Source organism: Melitaea cinxia, chromosome 23 (assembly GCF_905220565.1).
Source record: "Melitaea cinxia chromosome 23, ilMelCinx1.1, whole genome shotgun sequence".
Classification (NCBI taxonomy): Eukaryota; Metazoa; Arthropoda; class Insecta; order Lepidoptera; family Nymphalidae; genus Melitaea; species Melitaea cinxia.
In genome coordinates this window covers 5,723,130-5,750,464 of record NC_059416.1, presented here as the reverse complement: position 1 = coordinate 5,750,464, position 27,335 = coordinate 5,723,130, and the positions used below count along the sequence as shown (strand labels likewise).

The window sequence follows — 27,335 nt, the reverse complement described above, 5'->3', positions numbered from 1 at the left end:
CAACTAGCTTAGGTAGCTGTTCGAATGTAATGGTGATGCTATATCTATACTACACTTTATGTGAACATAATAAAATTTAACTCTCGTGAGATGGTACTCTTGGCAGGGTAAGGTTTTCTCAGAAAACTATTTTATTAATGTAATTTATTTGTTACATTATTAGACCTAATAATTTTAAGAGTAATGATACTGTGGGATTTTTAAAACTTTTACTATTCATTATTTCACAGCAAATATAAAAAAAAGTCTAAATCTAAATGTATGCCTAAATGTGTGTGTAATCTAAATGTGTCTGTCTAGTAATTAAAATTTTATACAAGATAAATATTAAATAGGTACCTACTTGTAATTGCTGTTTCAACCAGTCATATTTGTAATGTTTTATGAAGAAATGAATACTAATTTCTATATTTCTATCAATGTCAATTAAATATCTTTTATTTTTTATCCTGAGACAGTTCTTTTCAAATTCTCGTAGATACTTTTTTCTAATATCATTATTACTATTATCATTTATTTCTACTCCACAATATCTATTCAGTACTTTAATACCTTTAACACAAACAGCCTCAACAAAGCATCAACAACATTTGGTAGGCCAAATAATATTTAAATTGGAAATAGACCAAGCTAAACTTTAATTCAATGAAACCTTAGCCTTATCTGTATATCTGTTGTACGCTGCAATCGCAGTCCGACTGCTAGCTATAGTGAAGTTAACGGGAATATAAAGCTAAAATAAGTATTTGTAAGCTCGTTTGCGGGTGCGAAATATCAGTTTATCTCTACTTAAACTTTTAAAGCGAATTGATATCGCGAATGGTAATTTTTATCGCTCACTAGATGAAGATATCTTTAGTACAGCTATCTGTGTCTTAAAATTATTATTTATTTCAATATTTTAAGTATATTGTAAATTAATAAATAATATGCGTCTAGACAAAGTAATACAGCAGAAAAATTCGTTGCTTATCCAGAAAGACAACAACCGCTCTGGTGTAGTGGTGCGTGTAGTTGCCTAAAACACCGACGGTTTGCGGGTTCGATTCCCGCTCGGGATGTATTTGTACAAATATTTATTTCCGGTTTAGATATTTGTCCATCGGTCCTTATTTTTATCATAAATACCTGATAGCGATCGTTACTACCCCACTCCTTCTTCTACATGGAGAAAGAGACCTATGCCCAGCCGTGGGATGTTAGAGGCTGATTCCTATTCAAATAGAAAATTATATACAAGACTACATAGAATAGGATAATTCTTTCTTTTGTTATGTTCTTCATTGTCAAATCAAGGTAAAAGAAAATAAATGAAAAAATCGATACATTCGCGAAAAAACGTAGGTCGCCTGTTTATAAACTAGGAAACATCACGTTACGCTCAGGCTCGGGTGGGAATCAAACCCGCAAACCGCCAGCAACCAAACACTGTAAACTGCATCAACTGGCCAGCCAGTATTTGCAAATCAATAAAACATAAAGAATGTTTGCCTGTGCAAAAAAGTTTAAAAAAATAGATCACATTGAAAACTGCTCTCTCGCATTCTTTCAAATACCAGCCATATAATATTTATACAGATTTCTGTTCAGTGAGAAATAGGTTGTGTAAAAGCTTATTTTCACTCAACGTGTAATAGACATGTTCTCGGGCCCGCGATAAGTTTATTAGTCTAATTAATTACTCTCTTTGATTCATTACACGAACTCGAGACCGACCCGGTACACCATCTTGCATAATTAAAGGTACAGTGTAACGAATAAAATATTTTTTTTTTATTGCAATAGTATGCTATGTATAAGTAAATCGAGATTTCTGCTGTATTGATTTATTTATTTTCGGTAGCGTAATTAAAGATATTGCTTAACTACGAAGCTAATTTTTTAACTGTTGTAATGGAATTAAATCTTATTAAAAAGTTTGACATTTGATGCTCTGATTTTTTTCACATACAATCAAATCGCTCTTACATTAATCGGCGTTGAACTCGTAGGTAATTGCTCTTTATCTCCATAGTAAGTTTTTTATCTTGTATGGATACACGCTAAGACAGATATGTGTATAAGATATAACTTAACTTTAAACATTTGGGTGGTTAGTTGATAAATAATGTTTCGTTTAAGAATATAAAAATTCCCTGAAATAACAAATTATTTAAGTCGTCTCCTCAAATTTAAATCGTCGTTATTTAATACACATGTCAAGAATTCCACGGATTGTATCGTTGTTTTACGCAACGAAAAAATATTTTCGAAGTCAGGAATTTTGAGCACACGTAAAACAATAATTTAAAAACGATATCTCATCTCTCGGCGCGCCGGTTATGAGCGCGAGCCAACCAAAACAATTACTTAATGTCAACGAAAAAGATAATTTAATAATTGTTGGCGATGATATATGGCAGGTCCCCGCCCACCTGGGGTCCCAGTATTAAAATAACCGATACTTCTCCGGCCCTTATTTATGCAGACCGGCACAAAGTTACATCTTACTCTATACGCCGTCGTGCATTTGTTAAAAGAACACGGTAATGGTCGCTCGGAGATTTCTAATGTCTCAATTTCCTTTTTCGATCAAAACGAATTCAACCTTACCGCACTATTTAATAAAGTCAATTTGGTGTAACGTTATAGTTGCACGAAGTTACTCTACCAAGTACGAAACGTAGCAACGATTGTAAACGATTTTAATCGAAACTGGAGCTTAGCTCCTTTAGTTTCAAGTTTAAATCGGATGACGTCAGACATTGCACTTAAATTATGTCTTGTTTAATGAGTCAGAATTACCCACGATCCAAAGCATCCTAAGTTCTGAATGTTATTATCCAAAAATCAATTTTAAGCTTATAGCTGTACAGTTTATTTTTACTCGTAGTTTAGCTCTGTGAGAGGACATAATAAAATGCAGAGGGTTTGCGAGATGTTTTCACCGAGAACACAGTCATGTAACTAATGCAGAGAATCTACATATCATTAAGAGATGTAGGCTCGTTTTGTACGTGTGTACCGCTTTGTTTCTTATATTTACGGTTCGATATGTATGTATTTATGACATGGAGGTATACAGCCTACATTACTATGCGATGTTGTACGCTCGGACTGAATAAGCATGTTTTCAGACGCCTTTTGTAACAAAATATGAGTTCGTGTATTTAGTGTTATTGTCCCTTTGTCTATATTGAAATTGAATTTATTGTATCGCTTTTTGAAAGGCTATATTGTCAATGGATTTTCTTATTGCAATATTGATTTGTATTAAGCGAAATGTACATTTAATATTGTACACATAATCTCAATTGATATGAGTCAGCTCCGATTGCCTAGAACGTTGGTTTTACTTTGGTCATTTGTTGGGTACCTGCTGGTAAAGATATTTGTTAAAGGAATACACTTAGTCAACAAGTAGTTTGCATGGAATCACGATTTCAATTTATACATTATTTTTATTTATTTTCATGCCGTGGGTTACATCGAATTGTTAATTAATTAAATACTTTTTCAGTTAATAAATAAAAAAGAAAGTTTTTAATATACAATAAAATTATTTTAAAATGAAATAAAGTTTTTATTTTATAAAAGAAACTCATATATATTGCCAGTACAGTAATAATCATAATTTGGTCTTGATGGGCATAGATAACTTTGATCTTGAATTGGAATATCAACCAAACTGAACCATCTCTTTCGTATCTTTTCCTTTCTATGTGATATTGGAGAAATCATTTTTACTATATCTTAGGACTAATCAACATCATCATCATCATCATCAATGGATTTAGACAGTGTCAGACAGACACCGTGTCGCCTAGGACACTCTTCAGGAAAACGCAAAGTTGCCTAAGCTTTGCGCCACCCTATCGACCTCACTGGCTAGGCCCGCAGGAACGACGAGTCGATACGTGTGAAGCCAGTTCGGCTGCAGGAGTCTTTCGCGTTTTAGAGCTATGCCACGAATACTTGACGGAGACCCCATTCCGGGTTTCAAATGAAGTTTTCCTTCTCCAGGGCTCTGATGATTTTGAGCCAGGTTTATCCCTCGGTCACTTTTTATGACTCCACGGGAAGAAAGGGAGTGGTGCTATTCTACTCGGCCGACACCACAGGGTATCTTAGAACTAATAATGGTATATATATCCATTATTATTATCAAATTATAGTCGTAAAAATACTTTTAGAATAAGTAAGAGGGAAAGACACATCTTATTACACTTTATTTTTACAATCATCGGCGAAGCACAGGATAATTTAAACTTATCACAAATACTAATCGTGTTTTATGATTTTTTAACTGACCAGATTTGAAACCAGTAAGAAACATCGCGGGTGGGCTGTGATGTTTGCGTTGACCATTAGAGCTTTAAATGATAGAAAATGTTTGTTCACTCTAAATGGGCTGTAACGTGTGAAATTATCGAGAGAGCTGTACTTGGCGATTACATCAGCGTCGTAATTAATACAGAATGATAATCAGTTCTTATCGATGCTAAACAGCTACTGTTTACGGTTGCATCTTTGTAAATAAATACAAGTTCTCTCGTTCAAGGGCTCCCAGTTGGATGAAATTTATACTAGTGGGTCCCGGAACACACATTAGACAAACGACTAGATCTAGACAAATTTATCTGAGGTAGGATAAAAGTGCCATCGGGAGCGGCAATCAAATGTAACTACTGGGCCAACCAATCGTCAAATGAAGGTATACTTATCGGTCAAAATAGTAAGTGATGATGAAATATTTTACTTACGAAATGTATTTTACATAATATGAGTTTGTTTTTCAATTTAATAGATGAAGACAAAATCATAAACACAACATAAGACATTTACTACGTTAGAGCTGCTCTTGTAGTAAGGAATCTATATGAGATAGTATCTAGATAATCTATAGAGGTCAGCCATGACTTCTGTTGTAAGTACTATTGTAAGTACAATCCCCCCACTTTCTACCAATTTTTATTTTCTTCTACTCTACATTACTTTAACCTACACGCAGATGTTCGTGATGCAAATGTTCATTGCGACGATCGCATAACATTAGATGATTCGTCTACTCGTTACCTACTTTCTTAAATGTAACCAAATAATTTCATAATTTAGCATTAGGTTGTAATCATTATACTTATGTTACTTATTAGAACAATGTTTTAGATTACTTTCTCAACAATGCAAGTGTTGTAGATATTCCTATTAATCATCTTAGCAGTTACATGATTCAATATCAAAAGTTTTTCCATATTTTCGAATGTGGAAATTCACTTAGACTTGAAACTTCATTAAATAGGATATTGTTTTAAATTTCAATATTAGATGATAATAGCGGTACCTTATTTCCACTTTACATAAGGAGCGATATGATACAAAAATTTGTGTCTAAATGTAAGAAGTCGTTATGTGTCATACAATACATACATACACAACGTACTGTGTGTTCGTTCTTTGTTGAATTCTTGATAAAACAATTAAAATTTATTGAATATATGTAATAACGAGGAAACTAAAATAAATGAAAGACCAAATGAATTCCTAATACTACACAAACAAAGATATGCATAGGGTGGCTTTATCTTTACGTAGTAATCTCTAAATCTCTTATAGAAAAAATTGTGTAATTATGGCACAAAAATATATATATTGAATTAATAGACAATAAGTACATAGATATAATACACATCTAACTACTGAAGAGATTTGAATAATACTTATAACATAAGATACAGCGTGTTTTGGAGAAGGTTTTAATATAATTATGATATGTTGGTGACTACTTATCGTGTAAAATAATAAGGAAGGACAGAGATCGCTAGTATAATAATATACCGTCTGTAATCATATGTTAGTTTAGTACAATATTTTTGGATACAAATTAACTAAATAATAATTCATATTTACAAGGAGAGTAGATGAAATATAAATATTTAGTCTTTGTTTTAAAAGAAAATTGAGACAGATTGATTGATTTTGAAAAAAGTTCATTCTAGAATCTAACTAGCTTGGCTGATTCCTAATTTGTGCAGTCATACCTAAGTCATACTTATTTCTGTTCTATTTATTGTACCAGGGCATCATAACTCACAAAGACATAAATGAATGTTTTAATACGGAATCATTCATTCCGCGTCAATGGGCGCTAATCTCTCACATGTCATTACCTCACTCGAAGTACTGGTACATCAGTAATAATCATTTATTACCTAAGCATATGACGTGACTCGTGTGAAATATTGTACGATGTTTGTTCCCATTTTTACATTTAAATGGAACTAATTCAATTACAAGCCTCTAAGTCTTGAAGTAACATAAAATTTTCCAAATATTTGTAGTTTAATGTCTATCCGATTATTAGAAAAAATATGTTCTTATTAATTTATATTAATAAAACTACAATATACTTCTTACTCCCCATATTTTGCAAATTTAAGTTTGATTGGTATTCTCAGTAAATATTACCCAGTACCTCAACCTTGCAATAGATCACAGCGTAATCACACTGCTTTCAAGTAGTATTTTGTTCCTGTGGTATGTAAAGTATACAGTACTCCTATAGAGGGTGGAAGGGGGTTATTTTCAAGAACGAGCATACAATACTTCTGGTGTCGCAAGCTTACATAGGCTAACCATAGGTAGAGCGTACGCTTGTTTACCACCTATCACTATAAAAAAGTCCGTCACCATAGGGTCTGCAACGTCTTCGAAATGTCGGGTGTTTCAAATTAACAAACGCGGTAAGTCCAAGCAGTTAAAAACGTGTATTGGTTTCGTATTACAGTGGAAACGAATACCGTTTGATATACTTCGAGATTTTTCCGCGTCAATGTTAATAATGCTCCGATATAAGGCGTTAGACGTTAATCTTCGCCGGTTGGATGCTGCTGGCGCTAATGTTATCGTAATGTCCCTATACATAATAATATTGCATAAATATATTCGTAACCTATACTCAAAAGATGTTATTATGCTCTTCATTATTACTTCAAAACATAGGTAGCTAATAATAAACATAGGTACCTACTAATTTATAAGCAATATCCACTTTATTATTCTATTATTATCTCTTTTAATTATTTTATTTTTATTACATATGTATTGTAAAAAATAAAATTATTAATTCAATCAAATTAAATCATTTCCAATCATTTAATCAATAATATTAAACTCAGCTTGATTCAGATTTAATACAAAACATCGTGCTGAAGCGCAAATTAGAGAAAATTACCTGAATACTTTTTATCGCTTCAGCCTGTAATATCCCACTACTGGGCATGGCCTCTTTCCCTATGTAGGAGTAGGATCAGAGCTAAATCCACCACGCTGCTCTAATGCGGGTTAGCGGATATATTCCCTACTATGAGTAACGATCGCTATCAGGTGTACATGATAACAACCGGGACCGACGGCCTAACGCGTGAATACTTTTTATACGTCATCAAAACTAAAGTGGAGGATGCAATTGGGAGAAAGATCTAACCAATGCTAAACAAATTGACGATATAGAGAAGGCGATTTTTTTTAAATTTCCGTCATAATTTACACGCTTTATAATCTTATAATTCAACGTATAATCGTTCAACGTTCAATATCAAAAAGAACAATGTATTGTTAAAATAAGAACTGATTAAACAAGTTCAATAAAATATCAATAAATTAAAAACAAACAAAATAATCAGAGGCCATCACAGCGAACTCAAATAGGAGAGAAAATAAAATCTCACACTTCCACTCCCCCTCTATGAATAATTCATAACTAAATTAATAATAACACAACAGCAAACAATAATGCACAATTCCCCACATTTATTACAGCTATCCATTACAATATTAATAAAAAATTCAAATAAGATTACCAATGTAAGCTTAGCTTTAAAATGTTTGGAGTTCTCACATTAGAAAAAGAAATAATAAATTATTTTTGTGGGTGGTATTACTGGTATAAGTTAATTACGTTACGTTGGTATGTAATCTCTTGTGTGAAAAGTCAATAGTTTGGTGTACCGAATTCAGGCGTATTATCATAGAATTCTGTTGGTTTTATTCATTGTGTCGATATGAATTATGACTTTATTACATGAATATTGTGTTCTCTTGTTTGATTTTGTGGTCTCTAATAACTGTAAATGCTTTTAAACTTAAGATTTTATAACAAAGAGTAAATGTCATAATCTGTGAACATCAATTGTAAATACTCTTACTGTATTATGAGAATATATATGAAGATATTGTATTTCTGTTGTTCTTTGAAATTTTAAAATAAAATAATGGAGTAATATTTATGAACATTTAAAAACAAGGATTTACAATTGCGTTTCCTAAATACTAAAAATTGTAATGTTCGTTTGATAAATTCATATTTTTTTTAGTGTGCAAGATAAGATAGAAATCATGATTTTTGTGTAAGTAACACACGTATGCGTTTACTATGTATTTGTATTATAAGTTTGACAATAGAATAGCAGCGCTGCATTAAATTCAACTACACGATTAAAAGCAATATCCTACTAATTATAAATTTGAAAATTAGTGAGGATGGAGGGATGGATGTTTATTATTATTTTACGCAAAAACTACTCAACTGATTTTAGTGAAATTAGATACGTGGATAGCCGGAGATCCAGATTAACACATAGGCTACTCCTTATTCCGACATTCCAACGGAGTTAGAAATTCAGCGGCTAAAACTGCGAAGCACGGCTCAAACAATACTCAAAACTTTAATCGATATGTTAAGGGCGCGTCGCACATGACGGATCGCTTTATCCGGCAAAAGTTAATTTCCTCTCTCACACAAACAAATTCAATCCCGTCCAACAATAGAGCATATTTGCTTATCTTTAATTGATTCACTCTAACCCTCGCCGGTGATAAGGATTAGCTTTATTCACGCTGACTTTTACAAGGGTAGCGCCCTTAACGAGGGATGTGACATAGACTAAGAGTTCTACTTTAATAGTTTGTTGCCTACGTATACAATAAGTGGTAAGCATAGCTAATTTTCACATTTGTTATTCTTTTTTTAAATTATCAAAACATATATAAACATATATCACTACTTAAAATTCTAATATTTTATTTTTATTTTTAATAGCTTAAATCTTAATTCAACGTCACTTGAATTTTCTTAAGCTTGTAAAATAATTACAATTAAAAAAAACGAGTATCTTTTTTTATACCTAGGTGGTAGCGACATTCCCACGGGGTTTAAAATTACGCGGGTGAAACCGCGTGGTACAATTAGTTAAGAATAAACTTAAGTATAAATTACCATTACTTAAAACTTATCGAAATTACATATACAAACTTTTTTATTAAGTTTATTGTCTTAGAAAATTGTCATTTAATTCAAAAATCTAACGCGCCAATATCATGTACAAAAATGGCCCATCTGCACAATCCAAACGGTTCGTCTATATTTAACGACATCAAATTTCATAAGCGGGCGCGTGGCGCGTATTATCGGCGGCGATGCGATATGGCATCGTGAATTACAACTGTTTATCGCGTACCGTCGTGTCGTGCGGCCTGTTTGCTTAGGGGACTAATGGCTTTATGGGATATGTGAAATCGTTCGAGATGACGTTAGCCTTTAATACTGTTTGACTTGCGTTCGATTTCTTTTGTGTGTTACTTTTCTTATATTTTAGTTTTTGTTATGATGTGTTTTTTATTGATGTTCAGCAATTAAAGTTTGACTTATATATTTTAAATGTTTGGCTATTCTAAATTTGGCAGTTCAAAACGGACTAGAATAAATATTACGCCCAATAAATATAATTTATCATACCTATATTATTATATGTTTTATGGTAGAATAAAAAGCGTCGTTACATTTAAATGGCTTATGACTAAAGATTCAAAATTATGCAAATATTGCAGACTAGTGAAACACAAATGAAATCCAACAGTTTTAAAAGCCAGACGTATTTTAATAAAACGTCACTGTTTCGATATTTCAATAACGTCACAAAAAGCACCAAGTCATTCGAGTGTGTGCGATACGGTCGGCTGGAAATTGAAAAACCCGTGAAAATCGCCTGTCTGCGGCGTCGACGGAAGTTTTTTTTATGGCCTGCATCCATGTTTTTTTGGTACTAGAGATCGCTGACGTGATGCTTTGTATTCGATGTGAGTATTCGTAATCATTTAAATAAAATCTTTTAAAGAATTTGTTAATATAGGTTCTATGATGTTTAATGTTGTTGCATTATTATACAAATAATAATTTGCATTAGTAATATTGCTCCTATAGAAAACTAGCTAACCCCGCAAACGTTGTTTTGCCATATATTTTATCAACCTTCTCAATCCCCACCCCCCCTTATAACTTAGGGGAATGAAAAATAGATGTCGCCAGATTCTTAGACCTACCCGATATGTACACAAAATTTCATAATATTTTATTAAACCTCTAACCCCTCCCCCTATAACTTAGGGGTATGAAAAATAGATGTTGTTCGATTTTCAGACCTACCCAATATGCACACAAAATTTCGTGAGAATCGGTCAAGCCGTATCGGAGGAATTTAACTACAAACACCGCGACACGAGAATTTTATCATCATTACAGCCTATACAGTCCACTGCTGGACATAAGCCTCTACAAGTTTACGCCAAAGATAAAGTGAACTCATGTGCTTTGCCCGTAGTCACCACGCTGGGCAGGCGGGTTGGTGACCGCGATACTGGCTTTGTCGCACCGAAGACGCTGCTGCCCGTCTTCGGCCTGTGTATTTCAAAGCCAGCAGTTGGATGGTAATCCCGCCACCGGTCAGCTTTTTAAGTTCCAAGGTGGTAGCAGAACTGTGTTATCCCTTAGTCGCCTCTTACGACACCCACGGAAAGAGAGGGGGTGGCTATATTCTTGAGTACCGTAGCCACACAGTACAGGAGAATTTTATATATTAGATTTAACTTTTTCAGAACCTATTGACAACTGAGGTAGGGCACAGCAGGAATTTCCTGCTCAAAATATGGAGCAGCCCGACTGGGGTAGTACCTCGACCTTACAGAAGATCACAGTAAAATAATACTGTTTTCAAGCAGTATTATGTTCCTGTTGGTGAGTAAGGTGACCAGAGCTCCTGGAGGGATTGGGGATTGGGTCGGCATCGCGCTTGCGATGCTTCTGGTGTTGCAGGCGTCTATAAGCTACGGTAATCGCTTACCATCAGGTGAGCCGTACGCTTGTTTGCCGACCTAGTGACATAAAAAAAAAATTTAAAATCTAGAGAATCTCTCTATCTCATCAAAGAGGTTAGACTCAAAAAAACTTTCATGTTCATTAATTGAAATTTTAAATCTAATTTTAAATCACAAAATTGAAGCTATTTCATATCAAAGAATATGAACACAATACGTACGCCCATAGTGGGGCTGGAAGCTGGGCAGGAAATTGATTTTTTATCACAATCGTAACAAAGCCATTCAACAGCTCGACAGTCGCTATTATACATACAATTCATGACACTGCAACAAGATACTTTCATTCTACAATTTAATCGTATTTGTGACTATCTAGAACTAAAAATATGGCGGTAGTCTTTCGTACAATGTCAGTATTAATGAAGAAAATATCAAAAGAACTTTTTAAAGTAATAAACCGAATATTTTTGCCTTATTTAGAAAGAAAAAATTATGATTTTTATGTTTTATTCGATAGTTATTTTACTTTTATACGCATGCTAATAAATAAAAGATATATATATATATATAAAGCATTATGTAGAATAAGAGAAAATTTTGGAAACAAAGTACAGAAAACCATCCACATAAACCTTCCGTAATAATGTTTTTGTCCTAAATAATAATATTAACTTTGTTTTTTTAAACTTCACTTCCTAAAATAATTGTTTACTTTGTTAATATAATTTGTAAAGACGATCAGCCAAACCTTTTGAAAATCAAAAAAAAAAAAGTACAATGTTTTACTGCTATAGTCTTAAAATTATATTATTAATAATTATTTCCCGCTCTTTACCAGTTATAAATCTTGATTTTAAATTAAACAGCATAAATCCAAGTAGTTATAGCAAGGTCAGTTATAAGTTATAACTGACCTTACTATAAATACCTCACTATAACTATATAAGTCTTATAGCAAACTTTAATTAATCTGAAATAATAGTGACTCATCACTCATGGATAAAATCGCGGGAAAATTCTAGAAATTAGGGTGAACTACTAATAAACGTACTTTTAAGTTAGTTACCGTTGAAGCACTCCCCTCAAATTCTTTAAATATATAACAACGTAAGTGTGACAACAGCTTAAAAAGTAGGAGGCACCTTCACCCCTTGAACATACACCGGGGTTCTTAAATTATCTATTCACGGACCATAAACTGTAATGGTACAATTTACATTGATAAACTTGTCTATGGCCATTTTGATGGCTTTATTATGTAGCGTAGGTGCTTTTAATTAAGGTCATAATGGAGTAATAAAAATGTGATATTTTCGGTTAGGTTCCTTAAGTCGGAACGTGTAAAAAATTATTGGGTACTTATTGCTGATAGACTTATATCGTAATAATTTTTTTCATTATGGCCACCTTATTTAGAGGAATTAGTAACATAATTACGCTTTATTTATTGATTAAGTTTTAAATAAAAGCTACACTTTTATTAAAAACTTAATCACTGAATAAAGAGTAATTAATTTTAATGTCCAAAATCAAATTGAAATAAAAAACAATAACGAACACTGTACAAGTAGGTTAAATTTCAACAAAGATTCATTAATAATAACTGGCAGGCCACAAAAAAAACTGAAAAGAAAAACTGTACCATAAAGTTGGCGCCAATTCCAAATATAAACAAGTAAACAGTTCCACTTACGCCCCGCCCATGTGGCAGTTACGCGAAGTACCCGACAAAGTCGCTTATACAAAGAATCGCGACACTTAGTACCGCCAGGTCGTAAAGTGACTTCAATCGTCTGAAGGTTTACTATCTGGCGAGAAACTTTCAGTTTAAGCCAAGTTAGTGGTAATTGTACAGTCTTGAACAAAACTTTTCTAAATAACAAAAGACAATAAACTATAAATCATCATGTTACTCATATAAGAAGGTTTATTTAATAATATCTGGTCTATGGCAAAGTAATTTTTTTATCATATATTTTGAAAAGTTATCAAAAGTCTTAAAGTTTTTTTATTAATTATCTAATTATTATTAAAACTTTTTAAAATGTAAAATAAATATCCACCATATAAAATATACTGTGTTTAAAAACTGTGTGGCTACGGCAGTAAAGAATATACCCACACCCTCTCATCCCGTGAGTGTCGTAAAAGGCGACTAAGGGATAACACAGTTCCACTACCACCTTGGAACTTAAAAAGCCGACCCATGGCGGGATAACTATCAACTGCTGACTTTGAAATACAGAGGTCGAAGACGGGCAGCAACGTCTTCGATGCGACAAAGCCAACCCTGCGGTCACCAACCAGCCAGCCCAGCGTGGTGACTATAGGCAAAACACATGAGTTCCCGCCATTTTTGGCGCGAACTTGTGGAGGCCTATGTCCAGCAGTGGACTGCGATAGGCTGAAGTATCCTTTAATTAACATTTTCAATAATTGTATGTCCGTCATTATTCCTTTTTTGTAAATGACTTCTACTTATTTTTGTGTAACCATTAATTACTAAATTTTGAACTCTACAATGTAATGTAATGTAGTCTAGACATGTTATCAATAGTTTTATTTAGGAATTATATCATTTTTATTATTTTTATTTAGACACGTAAAGGTTATACAACAACTTAACAACTATAAGTCATTGTAAATTTTAACTTTTGCTTAACATTGTTATTCCTGTACCTAGTTGTTTGCATGTTTGTTTGTTTGTGTGTGTATGTGTGTGTGTGTGTGTGTGTGTGTGTGTGTGTGTGTGTGAGTATGTGTGTGTGTTTGTATATGCTTGTGTGTGTGTGATAAATAAAATAATAGCAAAAATATGTTTGTAATTATAATATTAAATGTGTGTATGAGTGTAGAGGGCGGGGCCGGAGACTCGAGCCGTTTTACAGCATTTCACGGTAAGACATTAATTGAGCAAAACAAAATCAAAGCCGCTCAGTGAAATATGACTTCTTTGTTTTAATATTACATAGTATTAGTGTCGTTACGACTGTAATCTTAATAATACATGGAAACAGTAGCTGTTTGTTTCATTCTTGGCGAGTATTATCCGATTGCGGTGAAACCCGAAAGAGGATTATACTTTATTGTGGTCCTTACTTGTAATTATATATGAATGCATTATTATATTAATTACAATAGGTAATTAAACTATTAAGTATATAAAATAATTTAGTTTTTAGGTTGTGTGTTGTAAATATGTTATTTATTAATATTTCTATTGTAAAGATTCGAAATAAAATATGTTATTAACATAAATCTATTTACTATAGATCATATTTTGTTACTGGTTTCTAAGGGCACGGAATAGCTAACAATTAAAAATGGTTTCTCAAACAAATTGTGGTGACAATTGTGTATGGTACAAAATCAATTAAAATGCTACGTTCATTAGCAATTTATAATTAAGAATAAAATATTTAAACGGCTTAAATAGTTTTTTTTTTACTACATGTACCTATATGGTATTTTAATTACTTGAATACTGGTTTTATGACTAAAAATTAGGCTACTCTTTGGAAGATTAATAATTATCAATTAATTAATGTATGCTTATAACCTTTCACCTTCGTGCTGTGTGGCTACGGCACTAAAGAATTTAGCCACCCCATCTCTTCCCGTGGGTGTCGTAAGAGGCGACTAAGGGATAACACAGTTCCACTACCACCTTGGAACTTAAAAGGCCGACCGATGGCGGGATAGCCATCCAACTGCTGGCTTTTTAAATGCACAGACCGAGGACGGGCAGCAGCGTCTTCGGTGCGACAAAGTCAGCCCTGCGGTCACCAACCCGCCTGCCCAGCGTGGTGACTACGGGCAAAAAAACCCATGAGTTCGCGCCAAAAATTTAGGCCCTTAGTTCCCGGCAGCCCCACTATTCCCGGCTATGGCAGCGGCCGAGGTAACGGTGGGGTAGAGGGTGCTAAAAATCACCGGGGTACGAGAGGCTGCCATAAATTATACCTGGTTACGTATAATGGACGCACGCTACGGTTGGACCATCACCTTACCGAACTTGAAGTAGAACTTAGTCACATTAAGTGGAGCATACTGGGGTTGTCTGAAGTCCGAAGACAGGGTGAGGACACGATGATCCTGGACTCCGGGCACTTGTTCTACTTCCGTGAAGGTGATGGGCTTTCCCAAGGTGGCGTCGGTTTTCTGGTTCACAAGACTCTCACTAACAACGTTGTGGAAGTCAGTAGTGTGTCGACCCGGGTAGCGTACCTTGTACTTAAGCTCACCGACAGGTACTCCCTGAAAGTGATACAGGTATATGCGCCGACCTCGGCACACTCTGACGATGAAGTCGAAGCCTTGTATGAAGATATTACAAGGGCCATACATGGCACTACTTCGACCTTCTACAGCGTTGTTATGGGAGACTTCAACGCTAAAGTGGGAGTACAAGGCCGCGACGGATCGAGCATCGGACCACACGGATTGGGGCACAGGAATCACAGGGGGCAGACGCTTGTCAACTTCCTCGAATCGGAGGGGCTCTTCTTGATGAACTCATTTTTTTGAGAAGAAGCCCCAAAGGAGGTGGACATGGCAAAGCCCCGATACTGTGACGAGGAACGAGATAGATTTCATCATAGCGGATAAAAGGCATATATTCAGAGATGTCTCAGTGATTAACAGGTTTAACACCGGCAGCGACCACCGGCTAGTACGGGGCACTCTGAATATATGTCTCCGAAAGGAGCGGACCCGCTTGATGAAATCTACTCTCCGACCTACGCTGCCCCAAATACTATGTGGCTCCGAGCAGTTCCAATTGGAACTCCAAAACCGATTCGATTCGCTGGAAACTACTAGCGACGTGGACGAGATAACCGACTACGTGGTGAAGACGGTGTGTACACTGGGTCGCAGGCACTTTCCACCAACAAAGCCAACGAAGCAGTCCAAACTTTCTCCCGAAGCCTTGGATCTGATGCGGCAGAGGCACGAGTTGCCGGCTGCTTCGCCAGAACAGAGGGCTCTTTCCAAGAGGATACGGAAGCTTATTCGCCGAGACCTCCGCTGCTCAAATACCAGAGAGGTTACTACTCTGATTGAGCAGAATAGGGGGTCCAAAGTTTTCCAAAGACCATTGGGGAGAAGCCTTCTTGCGAAGCTTAAAACAGCAGATGGCAGAACCGTCTGCTCTCGCCCTCAGATCCGAGAAGAGGTTGAGAATTTTTATGGACAGCTGTACTCATCGAGCGCACGCAAGCCTGCGACTTGGGACACCGAAGATCCACGGGCACCATTGTTGCGCCATTATTCGGAGAGTATCCCGGACTTCGAAGAGGGCGAGATTAGTGCAGCGCTCGGACAGCTTAAAAACGGGAGGGCCCCGGGGGATGACGGAGTTACCACTGAACTCCTTAAAGCCGCAGGGCGACCTGTCCTGAAAGCCTTGGCAAGACTATTTAACGCCGTCATCCACCGAGGTACCACGCCGGAGGCGTGGTCCAGGAGTGTGGTGGTGCTGTTCTTTAAGAGAGGCGATAAGTCTCTGTTAAAGAATTACAGACCGATCTCACTTCTGAGCCACGTCTATAAGCTGTTTTCGAGGGTTGTTACGAATCGTCTCGCCAGAAGACTCGACGAATTCCAACCACCAGAGCAGGCTGGGTTTCGAAATGGCTACAGCACCGTGGACCACATCCATACTGTTCGGCAGATTATCCAAAAGACGGAAGAATATAATCAACCGCTGTGTATGGCATTTGTGGACTACGAGAAAGCCTTCGACTCTGTCGAGACCTGGGCTGTCCTGGACTCTCTGCAGAGATGTCATATCGACTGGCGATATATCGAGGTACTGAAATCTATGTACGACGCGGCGACGATGACCGTTCATGTCAATGACCAAAGAACAAGACCTATTTCCCTCCGGCGTGGGGTAAGACAGGGGGATGTAATATCACCGAAACTGTTTACCACTGCGCTAGAGGATGTTTTTAAGACCTTGGATTGGGGGGAACGAGGCATCAACGTCAATGGTGAATTCATCTCTCACCTTCGTTTCGCCGACGATATTGTCATCTTTGCGGAGACGCTGGATGAGTTAGGCCAAATGCTGGCCGGCTTAAACGAGTCCTCCCGACGTGTCGGTCTCTGTATGAACTTGGATAAGACGAAAGTTATGTTTAACAACCAAGTCATACCGATACCGGTATCGGTCGATGGTACCCTTCTCGAAGTTGTTCAGGATTATATTTACCTAGGCCATACTATCCAACTAGGCCGCAACAACTTCGAGAAGGAGGCCGATAGGAGGATTCGGTTGGGCTGGGCGGCGTTTGGAAGGCTCCGTCGAGTCTTCACTTCGAAGATTCCGCAATGCTTGAAGACAAAAGTTTTCGAGCAATGCGTCCTGCCTGTGTTAACATACGGAGCCGAGACGTGGACACTGACGAAGGGACTGGTCCACAAGTTTAAAGTCGCTCAACGTGCAATGGAACGGGCTATGCTTGGGGTCTCTCTCAAAGACAGGATTAGAAATGAGACTATCCGCGAGAGAACGAAAGTAACCGACATAGCCCACAGAATTAGCAAGTTGAAGTGGCAGTGGGCTGGTCATCTGTGTCGCAGGACCGATGGCCGTTGGAGTAGACGGGTCCTAGAGTGGAGACCGCGTCTTGGCAAACGCAGTGTGGGACGTCCTCCGGCCCGTTGGACTGACGATCTACGTAAGATTGCCGGTGTAGGCTGGATGAGGATTGCGGAAGACCGGGATGTGTGGCGCGAATTTGGGGAGGCCTATGTCCAGCAGTGGACTGCGATAGGCTGAAGTGTGTGTGTATAACCTTTCAAGATATATTAACACCTAGCGTCCTCAGACTATATGTTTTCTGTTATTTTTTATCAGCAGATTAAAATACAGTAGGTACACGTCCTATTTAGCGATGGTCTATGTTCCGTCTTCCTACGTATCCATTCTCTCAAAAGAAAGATATAAAGTTTATCCAAAGATTAATTTTGATTCATTTATTCGTTTTGAAATTAAATAAAAAATTTATGCTCGAGCATCAAACAATTTTATTAACTTTGTATATTGAGTTAATGTAGTTTCACATTTACATTTTTGTTTTTATAAAAACTTTTCTTTTTATATTTTTACCTAACTCAAGATAGATATCTAAAACTGATTCAAAAGTACCTTATCTGTCTCGCAATATTCATTATGTAGATACTTTTTTAATATTTGCAAAAAAAAAAAAACAAAAAAACAGCGTGGATGATAAATAAATAAACCTTTTTATACGTCTAATTGACTAATTAGTATTTTTCGGGTCAAATTTTAAAAGCACAGAAAACGTTTTAAAATGCCAAATGATACGAATAACAGCTTAATTAATGTATTGAAAATAATATCAATAAATCTATTTTTAATTGAAACATTTGGTTTTATTTTTTACGAAGTATACTATTTATTTAAAAGATATATCCTACCGTATTTCGTTTAATAAGATATTACACAGGTTTAAAACATATTAATTTTAAAACTGTGATACCTACTATTTGACTGCAAACATAATATACTAAGTACGATGCTACACATGATTTGACAACATCGTGACGGTGTGGTCACTGAAATACACTTACCTGGTTTAACAAAATGGCTTTCAATGATATTGAAACGTAAAATTAATTAATAAATATAACGTAAGCATACAAACTTTATTATAAGTTTCATAGAAAAATTTTCCATAAGGGAGGTTAATCCTACCAACTCAACCGCACAAACGGCCGCCGTTTTAACAAAAAAAAGCTAATAAGTTTAAAAATTAAACTTGTTAGGGCAATAACTCTAAAAATTAGTTAGTTTCCCAAATTGAGTGAATATTCTAGTTTCAATATAAAGTTCGGTCGCAGGACTGGCTGTTGTGATGGCGGTCGCGGGTTCGATCCCCGCTGACGACAGACATTTGTATTGGCCATATAGATGTTTGTCGTGGTCTGGGCGTTTGTACTTGTGTATTGTGTGTTTCCGGACGTGACACAGGAGAACATTCTACTGGGGGCCGTTAAGTGTGACGCGTTTATTTATTATTTATTTATTTAGTGAAGATGGTATATTATTTACTTAGTTATTTATTTTTTTTAGTTCGAAGAAGACGTATATAAAAATGTTGTCACTATTTCATTAGTTATTAAGAGATGTTTCTTATTTTTTAAATTAATTGTCTGAAATTACCGCGTTAAAATTCAGCTTTATATATTTTTAACCGACTTCCAAAAAAGGAGGAGGTTCTCAATTCGACTGTATTTTTTTTTTTATGTATGTTACATCAGAACTTTTGACCGGGTGGACCGATTTCGACAAATTTTGTTTTAATCAAAAGGTGGTGTGTGCCAATTGGTCCCATTTAAATTTATTTGAGATCTAACAACTACTTTTCGAGTTATATCTAATAATGCGTTTTTACTTGACGCTTTTTTCGTCGACCTACGTTGTATTAGGTATAACGCATAACTTTCTACTGGATGTACCGATTTTGATAATTCTTTTTTTGTTGGAAAGGGAATATCCCTAGTTTGGTACCATGATAACGAAACTAGGATCTGATGATGGGATTTCAGAGAAATCGAGGGAAACTCTCAAAAATTCGCAATACCTTTCTACTGGATGTACCGATTTTGATAATTCTTTTTTTGTTGGAAAGGGGATATCCGTAGTTTGGTACCATGATAAAGAAACTAGGCACTGATGATGGGATCCCAGATAAATCGAGGGAAACTCTCGAGAATCCGCAATAACTTTTTACTGGGTGTACCGATTTTGATAACTTTTAATTTATTTGAAAGCTGATATTTATCATGTGGTCACATATAAATTTTATCGAGATCTGATAACTAATTTTTGAGTAATCTTTGATAACGCGTAGTTACTTGACTATTTTTTCGTCGATCTACGTTGTATTACTCGTCGATGTAATTGAAGTCGGTTTTTTTTTCGTTTGCGAGCAAACACAATTATGTATATTAGTATGGATAAAAATTATTTTATAACAGCCTATTACTACACACTATATTTTATATTACAGTACGCAGTAACTATAATTAATGACTTACAAACTCAGATAATTATCAAGTACAGCCAGTAGTAAACGTAACACTCACACTCAACTTGCAACACTCATTAACTTCAATAAAATATACAACAATTTTAATTGTATTTTAAGAACGCTTGGGATATTTTAATACTAATTAATTATGCCAGATATAGTTATATTACACTTTTATGGAAAAATAAGGTAATTTGGTCAACTTGTATCGTTTATGGTTTAACGCGCGTCTCTCAAGCCATACAAGGATCTTCTGCGCATCGAAAGCTGTAATTTTAAAGTTTAAATATATTGATTAAAATGTCTGAAATAATTTGCATTTTTGTTACAAAATGTTTTGCAAGTCAAGTCTCCAAATAAATAAGAAATAAACAAATATATCTGAGTCTGTCTCTTTGTTTCTAAAGTAGATAAGGCACTTTATGTCTATTTTTTAACCGACTTCAAAAAAGGAAGAGGTTACTCAAATCGACCGTATACATATAATTTTTTTATGTATGTTCGAGGATAACTGTCGTTTATGAACCGATTTTGAAAATTCTTTTTTTGTTGGAAAGGAGATATCCTTAGTGTAGTACCATGATATGGAAACCAGGATCTGATGATGGGATCTCAGAGAAATCGAGGGAAACCTTCGAAAATCCGCATAACTTTTTACTGGGTGTACCGATTTTAATGAATTTTAATTTAATCGAAAGCCAGAGTTTATCATGTGATCACATTTAAATTTCATCGAGATAATGCGTATTTACTTGACTATTTTTTCGTCTACCTACGTTGTTTTACTTGTCGATGTAATTGAAGTCGGTTTTTTTTTCGTTTGCCAGCAATCACAATTATTAGGTAACAGCCAAGTGATTACAGATAATTTTTATTTGTAATAAAATAACATCTAAATAAAACAAATACCAATAAATATATATTACTCCTAAACTTGAGGCAGAGGTCGAGTCCACAATAACGGGAACAAGGTCACTGTAAATTGTGTTACAAAACGAGTTATAAAAAAAAATATATATATATAAAACTTGATTTTTAATTTCAAAATTAATGCAACTTTTTAAATTTAGAATAAGAAATAAATGACATTTTATTTGCACTTTTATTTATTAATTCTTATTACATCCGCACACACGCAACACACATACACTTGACTCACACATATACTTGGCCGAAGATGATTTGAAACCACCCCAACATCACAAAAAACAACGATATCGAAAACAGAAATAAAAAAGTAATTTTTCTATTATCGAAGCATGCAACCACTTAATATTATCCGAAAAAAGTCTCATAATTTCAGTCATGGAGCCCGATATTAACATATTTGATTAGGTGCCGGCATCACAAAGGCTCGTCATATACTGTAACAATAAACAAAACGTGTTTAATGCGGTCAGATGGCAGATAAGATCTCTGATCGCCTCCTGACACCTTCTTTAATTGGAATTTATGTAGCCTACACCTCGATGTATGACCGGCTGTTACTATTGTTACTCGAAATATAATCGCTTTGAAAATAGTATTTGTTTTAAATGCCAAATGGCTTAATGAGAAATAAAATCTTTCATAATTTTCTTAGATATGCATAATATACTTACGTAAATGTTCACAAAATATCGATTAACAATTTTTAACTATATAATGATTAAATTTTGCAATACAAATATACTTAATATACATGAAACGCAATACTTATTGGAATTATTTATTTCTAATACAATATGTCAATAATAATTATATTAAATACGCTATATTAAGTAGGTGCTTCAAACACAAATCCAAAGTAAATTTTATGTATTCAAAAAAATATAGATCTCTGTCCTTAGGGTATCAAGTTTTTTATTAAAAAAATTGGGTGAAAAAAGGTTTTATTATAGTTAATAACGTTCGACTTTCCATCGAGTTTCGTAAGCCTTTCAGAAAAAATACGTAAAATCTTACAGGTAGTAGGGGCTAAAATAAAAAAGCTTGTGTTTATTATTTACATATTTGGGTTTCGTTACGTATAGCTTCTGAACGGTTTCCGGCGTAGATTACAATACACTTTATTTTCTATTCTTAGTTTTATCTTAATTACTTAATTAAAGTCGGTAGGAGTTTATTAATAAGCGAAGTAATTATTGTTTTCGTTGCATTTTTTTGTTTGTTTAGTTAATGAGATACATAAAGATCGCTATCTTATTAGTGTTTATTAATGTGCTTAGTTAAATAACAGTCACGGGTGCCTTTTAGGAGTTACTTTATCTTTTTTTAAAGTTTTCTCACTTAGTTACTATTCAAATTTGGAACTATCGAAATATTAACAGATAGGTGTATTTACTCATAATTGTTTAATTAGTAATTTTTTTCAGTTAGCATTAAAAATTACTGTCACATTATTTTCTTTTTTAACCATATTTGCATCTAAAAATAAACTCATTCTATCATGATATTTGACATATATTTTGTTATAGGAATTCAGTTTTATTTTCAAAAATAAGTACCTTCGTGTATTTATTATGTCCAGAAAGATATTGGCTTGGATTTTCTTCAGTTGCAATTCTTTTCAAAGAATAATATGGATAATATGTCTAGCAGTGGACTGCAATAGGCTGTGCTGACTGACTGATATGCCATAACTCGTAAGGTTTAAGAAAACTTAATCTTATATTTCTATAACTGATTATTATCACTTTGTAACAACAAAATTACAGAAATCGTATTTTCTTTTTACCTTAGAAATGCGAAAATTTAAGTGTTAGATCTAGAATACAGTAAGTTTGCGTCAAATTTGCATTCGACTGATGATTTCCCCGGCGATCGGCTATCGTTCGCTCAATCTAACGACGCTGAAAATTGCCGCCCTATACATACTAGGTGTACGTATTCAAATCGAAAATCAACTCTTTTTTACTTGAAACTCTATTGGATTGGAGTGTTCTTATTCTGGCTCGAACTGTTTGTTAAGAATTCTGTTAAAAGACTAGATGTCCCCCGTGATTTTAGTCGCGTCAAGTCAGTGTATAAATTCAAAATTAATGATTTCTGAGTGTGAGATAGTGTATATTACAAATAGTGAAGGAATTTTATGCAACGAATCTTATACACGGAAGCGTTACCTTCTAAAGATTACGCTTAATTTAGACAGATCTTATAAAACCTAATTTGTTACATAGTAGATTTATACCTTTTGTTACTTATATAGAAAGGTATTTGTTTCAGTAATATGTAAGTAGGGAAATGTAGGCACTATTTGAGTTCGATAATGGCAAATCATAATATTATACTCTTTATCTTCTCTTTATTGTATTAATAAATGAATTTTCACACTAGTGCCAAGATAGCACAGATGATTTAAAAAGACACGAAGAAGTTTGTACTTTGTGATCGAGATTATAACCTCAATAGAACTTTTCAAGACCGTAGAAATTATATATATGTTTAGGATAAATCTTAACGTTTTGAGATTGAAACTTTTACTTTTAGTGTCTCCGTGTCATATATATACATTCATATGAACTACGATTTTAACATAGTTACAACAACTAAAAACCTAAATGTATAATATGACGATTTTTCGTATATTTTTTCAATTTTATACATTTGGATACATACCTTTAATAAACATTATTAATACAGAGACAATTTTATGAAAATATCAAACCCTCATTAATGACATTAAGACTGGCTAATGGGAAAGACCTATTGTCCAATCGGTGACATGGGATGAAATAAACGTTACAACCATGCATACCAAAATACAAAAAAAAACTCGGTCGAGCCGTTTAGGAGAGGTGCGACCACAAACAGTGACGCAAGATTTTTACATATTGTGTTATAAATTATAAAACGAAGACTATAATTGCCAGAAAAAAGGAACAATTATTTCACAAAGGAAAATTATTATTAATAAAATTTAATCACAGTAATTATTTTATCGGTTCGATAAAATATTATTTCTAAACATTTTTTCCGATCGTGCCAAGGTCTGCTTATTTATTAGTTTAATTTATTTATTTGAGCATAAAAAAGTAAGTTACGTAACGAATTAATATTATCTGGAATGAATGACGTTACAGCAACTCAAAAAACAAGTAAAAAAATTTTAATAAACCGCGATAAAATCCGTAAGATATGTTTAATTACAAATAATTTAATTAGTCTTCCAACACAATTGAAATGGGATAGATTTGTATATTATATATGTATAAAAGGCTGGAACTATTGAATTTAATAATTAATTTAACAGTTATAGAAGTGACGAAAGCTAAAACTTTACACTAGTATTTTTAACCCTAGAACCCTACATGGGGTGCTAGAGTACCCCAAAGCAGTTTGTTTTCTAATTATTTATGTTTGTATAAAACCCATAGATTTGGGCATCCGTGTATTTTAGTTTAGTGTTGAACGCTTTCGATTCATTAGTGTAGCGGCGACCGTCGCACTGTGCGAACGTGTCTACAAGCGACGTGGGGTGCTCCCGTACCCCAGTGTAGGAAAACCGTAAGTATTTTTTAAAATATAATTGTTATATCAATATATTCTTTTTTTTTTAGAAGACGATTTTTAAATAGTTTTATCATTTAAATTACAAAAATAGAATAAAATTTTATTATTTTATTTAAATTAATTTTATTAAGCCTTTTATATGTAAAAAAAAAATCGATGTTTTAACTATTTTGTGCAGCAAATACTCAGTTAATGGATTTATTTTTAATGTTTTTTTAGATGGCTGCCAGTCAAGGATTGAATGACGACCTAATCAGTTCTATCTTAAATCACGAATCTGGTGATGAAGAAGAGGGAGATGTGATAAATCAAAGTCAGTTAGCAGAATTATCTGATGATGAACCCGATGGTCTTATAGAAGATTTTCGCATAAACGAAGACGAAGATGCTGTTTTTGATACCTGTGAGAAAGCACCTACGGATTCGGCCTTAGACACAGAGATTGATAATAGTGATGATGAGATGACTTTACATGAATTATCACAAGATTTGAGAAGGAAAGGAAAAGTAAAAGTTTTAGAGGTGCCAAGGGTTCTTTATGGAAAAGGAAAGAATAAGAGACATAAATGGAGTGGTGAACAACCAATAAGACGTCGCATTGCTCAACGAAACATCATTTTGCATGTGATGGGTAACAAGGGCGCAGCTAAAGATATTACAAATCCGATACAGGGTTGGTCTCTTTATTTTACCAATGAAGTATTGGGCAAAATTGTAGAACACACAAATGCGGAAATTGCAGTACAGCAAAAGAATTATAAAGGTTTTCAAGAAGAAGAGGGTGAAGAAGTTATCGGATCATCGTCAAGCACGCTTTCGTTTGTAAAACTGGTATCACTGACTGAATTAAAGGCCTTATTCGGCCTTTATTATTTAGCAGGCGTTTTCAAAATGAATGATATGAACACCAAGGAAATCTTTGACAAACATTCTGGAGTGGCACTTTTTAGAGCTACAATGAGCCGTTGTAGATTTGAGTTTTTGACAAACTGTCTTCGGTTTGACGACAAACAGACTCGTGAAGAACGTCGTGTAAACGATCGCTTGGCCCCAATCAGAGAGATTTTTGATCAAATTATTGTAAGTTGTGAAGAATTATACTCGCCATCTGATTGTTGCACTATTGACGAACAACTATTGTCATTCCGTGGGCGATGTCTCTTCAAAATGTATATACCTTCAAAACCAGATAAGTACGGGATTAAAATTTTAATGATTTGTGATGCAAAAACCGCTTACATGTTGAAAGCTATTGTGTATGTAGGTCAGACAAATGCACCGCCAAACTTATCAATTCCTGAGTATTATGTTGTTGAACTTTCAAGGCCAATAGAAAGGTCTCGTCGTAATATTACGATGGATAATTGGTTCACCAGCATCCCCTTAGCCAAGAAATTACTAGAAAAAGACTTGACCTTGGTTGGAACGACACGCAAAAATAAGAGTGAGATACCACAATCATTTTTAGAGTTAACAGGTCGTGAACAAAATACTGCTATGTTTGCATATGATGGAGCGCTAACACTTTTATCATATTGTCCACCTAAAAAATCTCATAAAAAAGTTGTGATTATGCTTTCAACTCTCCATGATACTCCAGATAAAAGCAACGAAGTTCAATTGCCAGAAATTATACATTTTTATAACAAAACAAAAGGAGGGGTGGACGTTTTCGACGCAATGGCCAAAAAATACTCTGTCCAAAGAAAAACCAAACGTTGGCCATTGGCCTTATTTTATGGGTTGTTGAATGCAGTGGGTATTAACTCCTGGGTCCTCTACAAGTGTTCAAGAGCAAATAATAAAGCAAACATAAAGTTCAGACGCACTTTTTTGAAAAAATTAGGCTTAGGTCTCATTGGTGAACATTTGGAGGAACGTTTTCAAAAACCGATTTTGAGGAGGGATATAAAAGATTCCATTGCAGCTATCCTCAAAAAAACACCGGATTTTCCCAGGTCTGTTCCTGTACAGCAGACACAAGGACGTTGTGGCTTTTGTCCAAGATCTAAAGACAGAAAAAGTAAAACGATGTGCCATAAGTGTAAAATACCCATTTGTTTGGAACATCAGATTAAAGTCTGTGAAAAATGCTCAATTTAATACAAAGATTTTGTTATAAGACTGATTTGTTAATTGTAAGTTCCTATTATTTGATAATAAAAAATATTTTCATACATTGGTTTTTATTTACAAAAATTCCACGCATTTATGTACGGGGTACTCCAGCACCCCAATATAGGAATAACTAAGGCCCAGGATAGTGTAGGGTTCTAGGGTTAACAGTGCAGGCAGATATAATAAAGACGATAAAACTCAGATGAAACGTTTAAGCCTTAAGAAAAATTGATTCTAAATAATATTAATAAGTAATAAATCTGTTTCATCTATTTTATTTATAAGCAAAACTTGCAACAACATTTTTTTTCAAGGGTAATTTTACGCCATAATCGTTTTAATTACTTTTTGTAACGTTCATGAATTATTTATTACTTTAGTCTAAGAAAGTAAATCGGTCTAATCAATCTGAACTAATGTATAATTAATTACTGTAATAGCATATAATTATCAACTTTATGATCGAATCTCATTATACACTCGGTCTCGAATTTAAAACTGTTGTCTCGGTCTGATAACGGTCTGGAAATG

General features: G+C 34.5%; 1 protein-coding gene across 1 annotated transcript; it reads left to right on the top strand.

Moving 5' to 3' along the window:
* The first annotated feature begins 24,905 nt into the window (after nucleotides 1-24,905).
* On the top strand, nucleotides 24,906-26,789 carry LOC123664969 (piggyBac transposable element-derived protein 4-like). Its single transcript, XM_045599335.1, has one exon. The coding sequence runs from the start codon at nucleotides 24,906-24,908 to the stop codon at nucleotides 26,787-26,789; it is 1,884 nt and encodes a 627-aa protein (XP_045455291.1).
* Nucleotides 26,790-27,335: the final 546 nt, after the last annotated feature.